We start from the raw sequence: 12493 nt of genomic DNA, 5'->3' as shown, positions 1-12493 counted from the left end.
GTTACTACTCAACATGTGTCAGGAGACTGTATTCACTGTATGCTGTACAGAGTGAAGGTTTGGTACTTTCCAGGGGTGGTATAAATATGTCTGCCAGTTGCACAGGAAACAATTTAATCCCAGAAAGAAAAGTTTAAATCAGTTCCATCAGATAGACTTTGACCCACATGTAACTAGTCCAAATGTTCCACCCAAACCTGTTCTGGATTATGGTGCCCCGGGTATGACCCAACACAACCTACAACATGTCTTCACTCGGATATCCCGCACTCTTTTCCCCCAGAGATCATACGTAGTTATTGAGGACTTAAGTGTACCTTCAGTCACCTCTCCTGTATCTGTTCTGCATGAGAGACACAAACCAACGTTTGAATTTGGCAGGACTAAAACCACCAAAGCACAGAAAGTTAATTAAACACAAAAAACCTGTTAAAATCCACAGCGGTATCACTCTCAATCTGCTAACATGAGGGGTAGGAATCCTGTACGTTTCAAAGTACACACATTTGCTCCTCAAGTGATTTATTCTGAGATTCATTTTCCTGTTTGAATGGCTTCTTTTGTGTCTGCCGAGGGCTGACAATGTGCAGGAAAAGGCATCACCGGGGTGGTGGAACAAAGACTGATTTGCGTTCACTCCCCTCCCTCCATCCCTTCATTCACACTGTCTGCCAGACAAGCTATTAGTGTAATTCCTGGGTGTTAGGGTGGAGGAGCGGGCTGGCGGTGGTGAAGGGTAAAGTAGGAGGGCTGGGAGAGGAGAGGACAAGGAGGATGGGTGAATGAGCACAGGAAAAGGAAACAGGTGGTGACAAAAGAATAAACAACAACATGAAATTGTTAACAGTGGTGGGTTATGGGAGAAAGCTGGAAGCTCGAGCAACTAAGATCTTGCAAACGTGTCGATGCAAAGAGAGACGTGGAGGAAAAGAGAGGAGGAGATTCCCCTGGATGGACGTCACGCAGCTGATGGATGCTATCTAGTGCGCAGGCCTTTGATTTGATTTAAAAAGGGATTTAAGGTTAAACAGGCTTGACCTTGATGGAGTGAAACAGAGTCAGTGAAGGAATGATAAAAATAAAATACAAGGGGAAAAGAACATGACAGATTAGTGAGGAACACGGGAGGATCAAGTTTTAACCCTAAGTGTAAACAACCACGAATACGCACTGTGTTCACATCACTCAAAATACTTGTCGAGACACATTTGACCACATGTGTTTTGTAGTCTAAATGTTAATGCGACCTGATGGGTACACGACAAGGGCGTCATCAATGCAGGACGCGATGGTTGTTACAGTGACAGAACGCAAACCTACGTCCTCTGTGAAACAAGAAGAGGAAGAAGCCCTGACGACAGGCAGAATGGATTACTCACTGCCTGATTTCCATTTGCTTCACTGCAAGGCAAATAAAATGCCTTGGCTCTCTTTCCTGCCACTGTAAGCTGCAGATGTTTGTGAAGAGACTGCCACTTTCAGCTGATTTCATTCTTTAACTGGTTACCACAATATCCCCCGAGTCCCCCCCCAAAAATCGCACAAATTTGTGAAAGTTGCTGAGAGAGGAGAACCTTCTTTGTCACACAGCTACAGCAAATTCTAAATCTTTCATGGCTTCTTCTACAGTCGGCATTAAAAGCAAAACATGAAGTTGCTTCTTTTCCGTGTAAGAAGTGTTGGTTTGCTATGGTTTCCATGTGTGAAGAGTGTGCCTGACATCCAAACATTTAGCAGCTCTTTTAACCCGAAGTTCTCAACTGATTTCACCATTTACACTAAATTTATGAAATAAGATGCCATTTTATAAATGGCAAAATATATTATATATTTTTTTTCTATAAATACATTAAACAGTGACTAATAAAGGCTACTTCTTTGTCACCGGTGGAGAAACTCCCCAGACTCCATTAAAAAAAACAGATCAATTTTGTGAGTTACTGAGTTCGGAGAAGCTTTACAAACATTGTGAAATGCTGTCTATATCAAATTCTGAAATGTTTGGACCTTCTTGTAAATTCAGTATATGTTATACACAAAATTATTTCATCATTGTGTCAGTTTTTCCCAATACTGTACATTTTATTTGCGGAAATTAGATCACAAGTGGACACTTGAAACGAAAGTGAAGATGGGTCGAAATGCCAGGTGTGAACTTTCGGAGTTAGAGATGTTGGATCACTCAGGACGAATGTTAATGCAAAGTATAAACATACTCTGGGAGTTTCTGACGAGGTCAAACCACAATATAGATGTGAAAAGGGGAAGATAACAGATGCTGATATGCGTATGTTTAACACTCCCAGAGGGCAGAAGTACAGCACCAACAATGAGGTCCTAACCAGCATATCTGGTTTCATATAATCACAAGACCAGTGATGCTCTACAACTAAAAATCATGTAAGAATGTAATTTACTTAATTCCTTTCTGCTTGTTCCTTCCTCCCCTTCTTTCCCTCTCTTTTCTCCAGCTCACTTTCCTTCTCTGCCTCATGTTTCGCTGTTACTAATTTCAACTTTGTGTTTGACAAGTTTATTCACACAGTCATGCACAGACATGGATGACTGAACACCACAAAACCACAAACGCTTACATATTAACACGTCATGTGTGTAATACAGTACGGTGAAAAACACTCCAAAATGTCATCATAGTGTCTTTTAATCTAGAATTGTCTTCAGGCTTTTCCAAAAACTTCAGCAGATTCCCAGAAAAAGGGAAATTAATCACACTTAGTCATGAGGAGAGAGTCATATGAAGACAATCTATGTGTACGTGTTTGTTTGTGTGTGTTTGTGTATGTGTGTGTGTCTTATATGTGTGTAAATGTTTCTGAATCGTAGCTGCTGTACACATCTGGTGAAGCATGTGGTTTGAATCAGACACATGCATGTGGACCTGCCTGTGTGGACACATTTCAGCGTCGCAGTGAGGTCACAGTTAAATTGTGTGTAAGAGTGTGTGTGTGTGTGTGTGTGTGTGTATGAGAGTTGCGCAACACTGGACCCAGGAGGTACTGGATGTCTGAAAGACGTTAACATGCCAAAAGGACCTGGGCGTGTCGGAACAACACTCTACCTCGACCCCTCGCCTGTGGCTAAAGCTGATGTGTGTCTCACCATGTGGTAGTTGACGATCTCCTGGAGGCTTTCTCCACACTTCTCAAGGCATTCCTGCAATGTTGACAACACACACACACGTAATGTAAGCACACAAGTTTCCATACAAATATAAACTTATTTTTCACATGATAAACAATAAAAACTTGTTTTCCAAACTGTCCCTGTGTATACTGTAGTGTCCAGAGAACTTAATCAAGGTTTGGTCTTATAAAATAAGTTAAGGCAATTAAGTCTTCACTGTTTCACCCCAAAGCTACCAGGGCGACACCCGTACCGACAGGAAATCTAGTCCAAATGTTTTCCTAAGAGAAAACCATAAAGCAGGTTTCAGATCTCTCTGCTTCAAGCCATGTAAACTATCAGGCATAAACATCTCCTGTCTGCATGTGGCCACATCTGTCATGTTTAAAAACAGCTGGATGACTGGGTGTCTGGACAATACTGTTTATACTGCTCTGCTGTTATTATTCATGTGGGGAATCACAGGAATGTCCCCGCAAAGATGGATGAGCAGTCATTTGTTGAGAAGTTATCCGGAGCGAAGAATATACAGCTCTGAGGTCAGTTTCGAACTCCTGCTCACCGATATCATCTCCTCTTTCTTGCATTGCTGGGACAGGTCCTTGATGCCGTTGACAAAGAGCTTGTTGGCGCTGACGTAGGCCCGGCCGGCCTCAATCATCCCACTGCACAGCTTCACCAGCTAGCAGGGTCAGAGAATAAAAATAATCACTTTAAATACACAACAAAAAACACAGTCTATTTAAAGAGTCACATGTTTTACACAGTGTGACACTGGGATATTAATAGGCGCAGTGGTGTGGTGAATCAAAAAGGAAAGCTTAAAATAATTGTTAGTCGCATTTAGAGTCCAGGAGAAAGCTCAAATTTAGAATGATCCTCGTGTCTGTTTCTAGGACAGTGTTGGCATTACTGAAGCGAGTGCGGCTTTATAGGAGTGAACATTTAAGTTTGGCAAAAGATTAAGATGATCAAGGGAACATGGGTTTATAATCTCTGTCTGTCTTCCATCAATCTGACAGCAGACCTACAGTCCAACTTTGACTTTATCCTTTACTCACTCACGACTCCCGACAGAAAAAAAAACCAACCTCTCAGTAGTTATTTCAATGCTGAGCAGTAAATTGAGATTTAAAACACATATCAATAGTCACACCATCACTGATCACTGCATGGTCACATAATTGTCATTGGGTTAGTTATTTTCTGTTTTATTTTGTGGTTATATTCTCATGAATCTTGTGACTTTCCACTTCGTGTCTTTGTCTTTTTGCTGCTCATTTTTATTGTGTTTCCTTGGTAAATCATTCTTGTGTATTTACGCCTGTGTTTTCCCCTCATTCTTCGCTGGAATCAGATGCGTTTCTCGTCCGTTCCCTGCCTCCTGTCTTCCTGTCGTGTTTTACGTGTCCTCGTGTTATACCGGTTTGTACTTAGTTTTGCTTTTGCTCTTATTCCTTTTTTGTTGCCAGCCTTTTGGCCTGCCTTATGTTGCTTGTATTTTGTAATTTATATCTATAGTTCGGACATCGACTTTTACTCAAGCTCGCTTTCAGTGTTTTAACCTGCCATGTTTTGTGTTCTGCATTTGAGTCCTCTTTTGACAACCTTGACAATAACTGTGATGTTTAAAAAAAGTATTAAGCATGTCATTGTTCCACTGTGCGAATGTTTTCTTGACTATACTGTATATTGGTGGCTTTTGATGTGGATGCCAAAGCATCCTGGGGTGCTTTAAGGATGAGCCAAAGATGTATTTTTTATGTCAGAACATAAGGAATAAGCAATAATACTGAAATGAATGTGTTTAACACCCTGTAATATTCAAGAATGTTCACCTACAGGCTTTCAGATCCATCACTGACACTAAAACTGGGAATAGACAATTTTCCCTCCTAGCGTATCCAAGTTGTACTATTGTTGGCGCCGCTTTCACAAATCAACTTGATCGCTCTTCGTATTTCTCAGAGTAGCAACAACCAACAACACATGAATTCATTAAGTCTAAAAATGAGATGTAAAAGCAGATGGAAATGGTGCCAGGCTACCAGCCTGCCTGATCACCAGCCAGCCTGTATTTTCCCAACAGATTTCGTTGCTGGTGGTAGACAAAATAGTGTAGTAAAAGCGAGGTTTAAGCAAGGGAACCAATCCAAATGCCAGCGGTGTCATTATTCTCAACAATTACTTAATAATGATACGCAAATAAATTGTCTATGCCTGCTTAAAGAAACCAGGAGAGGTTAATGAAAAACAGAATTAATTCATGGTGTCATACGTGCATGTTTATGTGCACATTTTGGTCATTGAAAATCAAATGTATAAGCTGATATTTAGCAAACCTATTGTTTATCGATTATTTTAAGGTCAGTATCATCTGCAAATCTGCACACAGACTGCACATAACCTGATGATAGCTCCGGATGAATAATTAAACAGTCACAAAAGTTATCACATGTCATCCTCAGGGGACCAAGAATGTCTGGACCAAAGTTCACCATCCAGTAAATGTCAACCTCATGGTAGAGCTAGAGGAAAATCAATTAGATTTACCATGTGGGCACCAGGGATATAGTTCCTGAATTTCGAGGCAATCCATTTAATTATTGTTGAGAAATTTTATATCAAACCACAAATGGTGGCGTCAGTGGGAGAGTCAGGGGATCAAAGTCAGTGGAATCCTCTGGGGGGCATGAATGTCACAGACTTTCAAGAAAATCCATCTTAATAGTTGAAATATTTTAGTCTGGACCAAACTGTCGACAAACCGACAGTGGCATCCTCAGAGCCATGACTATAAAAACACTAAGAATAAAGGCAGTCAGAAAAATGGCTAAAAGTAATATAGTGCACATATTGTGTAGTGGGTAGCAAACAGGGTGTGAGTCCAGCCGTATGATAGAGGAGGCCTGATTGTAAACATGTTATATTACCAGGTGCAGACAGTTCACAGCCATGGTATGTTCTCACCACATTAACTGGCAACCGCCACACTTTCCCACTTCACGGGTTATATGATAAGCTACAGAGCGGCACACTGTCATTAGAGCTGCACTGACTCAGCTGGCAGTGTGTTCTACAGAATAAGAACATGTGTGTGTGTGTTGGTGCGGGGCGGGGTGGAAGAGGGCATGCAGAAGAGAGAGTTGAGTAAACCTTTAATTATCTCATTTGGTGCAGGAGTTCCGAAGGTTGTCGCTATGTGAGTGTGGTTAGCTAGGTGGCTGACAGTCAGACTTTGACTCTGCACAGTTCAGGGATGGGAACCGACAACTGCAGAGTCTATAACATGATGAGTGTGTGAGCATTGCTGAAATGAGCAGGAGACGTTGCTTTGCAAAAATTAAGTGTACACTGTATGTATAGATGTTATCTGATGTACATCATACAGTATACGTATTTATTGTCCCATGTACATGACTGACACCATTATTGATCCACGCAAAAGACAAGGCAGCATGATTCCTGCCCTGCTGCTGCTCCCAGGCTGGTCTGACAACATATCTGTCAACAAATTGGCTGATATGGGGGAAACTGATCTCATGGTGTGCGTTGCTGAGCCCCCAGGGTCTGAACACAGCCATTACAGGGACAGTATATGTGTCAGGATTTGTTGATAAATGGGCTGGAAGAACAACAGGGGGTCCACTTGGAGTCAAAATGCCACATCTGGTGCCACATGACAGACCTCGCCCTGTTAATCGACTGTAACAGTTACAGTGTAATGCAGATGTCTGCTGGTCAATGAGGTGTGGGATGTGAATTTTTTGGGTGGCAATTTATGATCAGTGTATAGTTGGACTGTGCAATATGGCCTTACTTATTTTATTTTACAATATTTTAAGGCTATATTGTGCTACTCAGTATATCTCCATATTTTGAAATCTCCTCAAAATCACTTCACAAATGCTAGTATGTGGATTAACAAGCACAACAGTCCCCCTAATAAGTTGCAAAGTCAAGCTAGCCAGGATTGAACGTATTACAATCTGCATCGGTGAATGTTTTTTTTCACAGCGGTCATACAGGTCAGCATCACTGCGGGCAGGTTCAGCTGTCATCTATCTCATAAATGTACTCCTTTAAGAGCGTGTCCCCCGGCAGCTTCTCAGCGAGGACCCCTGCTGAACAGAACAAATCAGCCTGATGGAAACCTCTCTCCCCCCCGCAACCTCGTCATCTTACAGTGGTGTTCAAAAGGAGCTCAAAGTTCAATGAGAGGGTCCTGACCTGTTGGGGGCAGCGATAATCTGTGCGTGTGTGTGTGTGTGCTTTTATGTGTGTGCTCTACATTATGTGTGTCGGGATGAAGGGAAGGACATTCGTTTGAAATGTCAAAGTGGGGTAGTAACAATGTGGAGCTGTTGATTAAGCAGAGACAGACTGTGTTAACAAGAAAAGGAAATTAATATGTTTTATTATTTACTGGCTGCACGAGGTGGACTGTACACTTCTAAGTGAGCTCGACTTCAACATACTATCGATGTGAAGAGGCAGACGAAGGAGAAAGAAGGTGCGGTCACCACTTAACAACATTAACTCTGTCTCATCCTCTAAAGTCTATTAGTTTATCTGTGAAGGCATCGTCTTAGCTCATAGACTCCCTGGAGACAGTTAGCCATCAATTCCTGTGGTCTTCCATCAGAGCCAGAGTTGTAAGTAATGAGATCTGACAACGATGCAATGGAGAAATTCAGTCCAATTGTCTAGTTTGCCATTAACTCTTATCACTTCCACCAAGCTGGTTATGTTTACACCTGTACCCGTAAGTTGGTTGGTTGGATTGTCAGGAGGATTACACAAAAACTACTGAACATATTTCCACGAAATCTGTATAGAGGATTGGTCTCCGCCCGGAACAGACCCTAATAATTTTTGGTGCAGATCCGGATAGAAGGACAGATCCAGGGTTTATTTTCATTTTATCTCCCTTTCTTTAACATTGCCAGATTTTGTTGACATTTATCAAGGTATAAAAAGAATGCATGGCTCTTGATGAAGATCTGTGAGTGAGTACAATTTCCTGCAGTCCTCAATCTGAAAATAAACATGTAATATATGTATCAATAAATGAGATTCTGATCTTTTTGGACATTGTGGTAATTAAAAATCACCTGCAGAGAAACCTTTCACACACAGCCGTGGATGTCCATGAACACTAATGATCAATTAAGAGCTGTTGCTGTGTTGCATGTTGCATTTTCTTTCAGCAAGCAGGTCAAACAAAGACATCACATGCTCAGATAACAGAGGACAGCTCTGTGATGCTGTCACACCACAGAATATAAAGCTGCCTCTTTGACATTAATCAGTGTTTGCTGATTGTGTGTGTGTGTGTGCGCGCGCGTGTGCGTGCGTGCGTGTGTGTCTGTGTGTTGTCTAGCAGCTATTAATTATAATAAGTCATGTCTGCAGTGTTTCCTGGTTTAAATAGCCTTGACATTTAGATAAGAGAGTGAGGGACAGACAGAGGCGCAGAGGGCTTTCTGATCATTTCCACTGTATCTAAGGAAAATACTGTTTATAGATAGATAGATAGTCTCTCTTTTAGTGTTTTCATAATATGCATAATGTTTACATACTACACCAGCTTGTGAGTGGTTTTCATGATGGAGGAAGAAACATGCAAAGGAACATACACACCCAGCATATTAGTCGAATTTGCTATTCTTAATGAGAATCACAGAAAAATTATATCAACGTGGTAGATACCTTGTCGAGCTTCGCCTCAATCTCCACCACGTCCGTTTCCACATCATCAATTCCAGCCCTGTAGAGAAGATACAAAGTCACACGGTTAATCAGACAGTAACGCCCGACCCCAGTACAAACCGGAAAATCTGTCTTTCTGAGGGGAGGAACCACACATTAATCTGAAAATCGTTACAGACACAGTCAGAACAACAGTCAAACTCTCGGATTAGTGATAAACCATAACATCATAGTGACTAATGCCGATGTCAGACATCATCACATTCAAGTTTGAAATGTGTTTGTGACATCTTAAAAAGCTGATAGATTACGCAGAGGGAACAAAAGGCTTGGAGAGATGAAGGCATGGTGAAAGAATGACAGGAAAGACACCAAACTGATGCAGTAAGAGGTATATTGTTCTGCGTATTCCAACGCAAGCCTCCCACCACCATTATCTGTGTCCCCCCCCCTACTGAAAATTAAGCAGCAATCAGGCACCATGCATCACAGTCTTGCAGACTTGAACATTAATCCTGATGACCGGATCGACATAGGCATCACTCTGGAAGATTAGTGGCCACGGCTGAGCTGCAAAATCAATGAATGACATCATGCAGAGACGTACACCGACACTTAAGTATCCATGAGGTGAGCCGTTGGAAGAGGGCGGCACAGACGGTTTCATGAATCCGGGACGAGAAGAAGAGAAAATAACATATAACAATGCAATCCGGATTTAGGTGACATTTTAAATACACACTAAGTACGAAGATAACAGGACATGAGGGCCTCACTAGGGTGTTGGAGTGTGTGTGTGTGTGTGTGTGTGTGTGTATATCAGGTGGTTTGGGTGGGCGGGAAACCTTTACCATCCTACCCCTAGGGGTCTTTTTCCATTAACGTGCATGCACACACACAGTCATTCACATTTACAGGGTCAGTTGTTATGGCAACTCCTTGTATCTGGGCCACAGAGGCTGTATTTTAGGTCCCGCCAGGTCAAATTGTTTTTCTTATTCCTGTGACACACAAACCTACATCCAGTGAAAAAGGTCCAAAATTAATCCAGTGAGAGACAAGCACGGAATGACTCATTAGGTAAATACACATGAACTCCTCGCGATCAGCTGGAGCTTATTGGAGACGATTGAGCTGCCAAGCATCGGCGTCACGCCCTGCATGTGCTGCAACATGTTGACCATAACCCAAAACGCTCTGGGAGATGATGATCTCACCAAACAGCTTCGACTCCACCCTCTTGTACAACGCTTTAGTGGAAGAGTTGGATCAAGATAATTAAAAAAAACGCTTAAGCAACAACACCTGCTCGGCTAGTTTATTCTACAAAGGTCGTGACTCGGCCTGTTTCTGCTTCAGAGGGGACGTGCACGGCGAAGGAGCGGAGGGGGGCTGAGATGTCAGTATCTGGAGCTTTAGCACCTGCTCCAGAGAACAACATTCACAGGATTCCTTTCTGCTCCTGAGCTTTTCCACAATGCTCAGAGAGATGTTCAGCTCATTCTTCACTTGTGTCCGTCGTCTTCTTCTTCTCTCATCCAGAACACACACACTGTTTATACAGACTGCACAACAACACGACACCGACACAGCAGGGAGACGCGTGTGTGGTCTCCACAGAAGGCTGATTTATGTTGTTTCACAGAGTTGGAAAACAGAGCTGATGAGACCTTTCATTAAGCAGTCTGAGTAATTTGCTGCACTTGAGTATTGTTGTTGCAAAATGTCTGGTGCAGAGTAATCCATCAAACTGGCTCACAGTTTCTCCTCTTTTGCCGCACGTTGATTAGAAATACAACACCGCATGTACGAGCTTCGTGTTCTCTGTTACAGTAAGTCATGATGAAGGGAACACGTTCAATGTCAGACAGCTGTTCCATCTAGAGGGTAAGCTCATTACAAGCGTGCCGTGTCTCGGGCAGCTCACACTGCCAATAAACAGTTAGTGGCGCACAGACAACATTTAATACAAGAGCAGCCCATACACTATTGATCCAAGTTCTCAAGTTCATCACACAAGAAAGTAGGATAACTGTGGTGCTGGTGCTCTGCAGGTCGGATGCATGTGTTGACATGCAAGTTCTATCTGATATCACCATGTTGGTGTTCTTCCTACAACAGCGTTTCTCAATCTTGGTCCCGGTGGCCTCCGGACCTGCATGTTTTAAACGCTTCCCTGATTCAAATGAACTGGTCGTTATCAGGCTTCAGCAGAGCAAAATGTGTGTGCAATGAAACAGCAACGTCCAAAAAGCAAACGTTCACATCATAAGCAAGCTTTTTGTTGCTGGGTTGTTTAAGGCTACATACATGTGCTCCTCAGATGGTCCGACTTCTCCAGTTAAGAAGTCATTCTTCCGACTTTGTTGCTGGAAATTGGAATTGATTTGCGACTGGTGTTGGTGTTGTTCCCGGAAGATCATCATTAAAGCTGCTCCTGGATCATCATAGCAACTGAAGTGACAAACTCCACAATGGGAGCAGGTCATGATGGATGGATGGGACAAGCACAGGTCTATCACCCAGGACATCTGGTATTGTTGTACTATTTCAGGTATTTTTTTCCTTTCGTAAATCAATTTTCTGTTTGTCTGTAGTTTGGTATAAACTATTGCTTAGGTGTATCTTCTGGTCATAAAGCTCTTACATACCTAAAATGTGGTCGGTCGGTTGCAATAATGGTCCTGAAGCATCACTTATGATGTTGTAGGAACAACACCAACACATTTGTGCGTGTATGTCAAAGTGTGAGCTTATATTGTTGTCCTCATTTGTCCCCTACAGTGTATAAGCTATTAATGTGTTTCCTTAACTAAACACACCAGAGAGTTATGGGATTATTAGATTATGGGTCAGGCTGCGAGACACGATTGTTGCTTGCAGATAGAAAGGCAGCGAAGAAGCAAATGATGCGCACGTGCTTTCAGATTTGGTCCCAATGACACTTGCTTCCTGTGTGTGTTTAGTGTGTGTGTGTGTGTTGGTGAAACTGGAGGAACACCCCGGAGCTGCTCCGCTCATGATGGTGGCGGTGATGGAGCTCAGTCCGGAGGGGGGATGGGCTCATCCTCGCCGCCAGTTGTTGCATACTGTACGTGCTCTGACATCACCAGTAAAGGGGGAAGGGGATCGTCACATGCACAAGCTCCACATGCACTTCTATCAGCCCCAACAACCATCCACATTAGAGTCTATTCTTGTTCTGCGTGTGTACTCGAGCATGAAGCTTGCGCGGCTATCCTCTCGCATCTCTTCACACGAGAGCCCACACACACACTCACACACACACACACGTCCAGCCCAGAGACATATCTGAGCCCCCCATGACTTCCAGACTTGATGTGTCACATGGCATTACATCCACATCAGCATCACTTCAAGGACCAGAGGAACAATGGCAGAGGGACCAATAAGTCCTCTGACGGCTGAAATGGTCACGTGCAACGAGACATTAGCAAAGATGTTCAGTGGGAATGACATGATACATGTCTGTTTGACATGATGCGCCTTAAGTAAAACAAACACTGGACTATGTAGAGTAAGATGAGAAATGTTAAAGAACAAGTTAACATCATTATCTATTCGCCACCAAAGTCGGTCGAGCTTTGATTATGAAAAAATTCAGCAGCTTCACAGC

At 42.7% G+C, this 12493-nt stretch overlaps 1 protein-coding gene across 5 annotated transcripts in view; it reads right to left on the bottom strand.

Annotated features, from left to right (window-relative positions):
• The window catches only part of LOC115583436 (arf-GAP with coiled-coil, ANK repeat and PH domain-containing protein 3-like), a 63860-nt gene that overhangs the window by 25849 nt on the left and 25518 nt on the right, over positions 1 to 12493 (bottom strand). For all 5 annotated transcript variants that reach the window (XM_030420279.1, XM_030420280.1, XM_030420281.1 and 2 more), the window contains exons 2-4: positions 8857 to 8914; positions 3707 to 3826; positions 3121 to 3174 (exon numbers count right to left, since the gene is read on the bottom strand). In XM_030420279.1, coding sequence (XP_030276139.1) covers positions 3121 to 3174; positions 3707 to 3826; positions 8857 to 8914 — 232 coding nt within the window. The remainder of the gene's footprint in view (positions 1 to 3120; positions 3175 to 3706; positions 3827 to 8856; positions 8915 to 12493) is intronic.

Source organism: Sparus aurata, chromosome 6 (genome assembly GCF_900880675.1).
Source record: "Sparus aurata chromosome 6, fSpaAur1.1, whole genome shotgun sequence".
NCBI lineage: Eukaryota > Metazoa > Chordata > Actinopteri > Spariformes > Sparidae > Sparus > Sparus aurata.
Note: the sequence above shows the minus strand (reverse complement) of the source record. Positions and strands in the feature narration are given on the sequence as shown.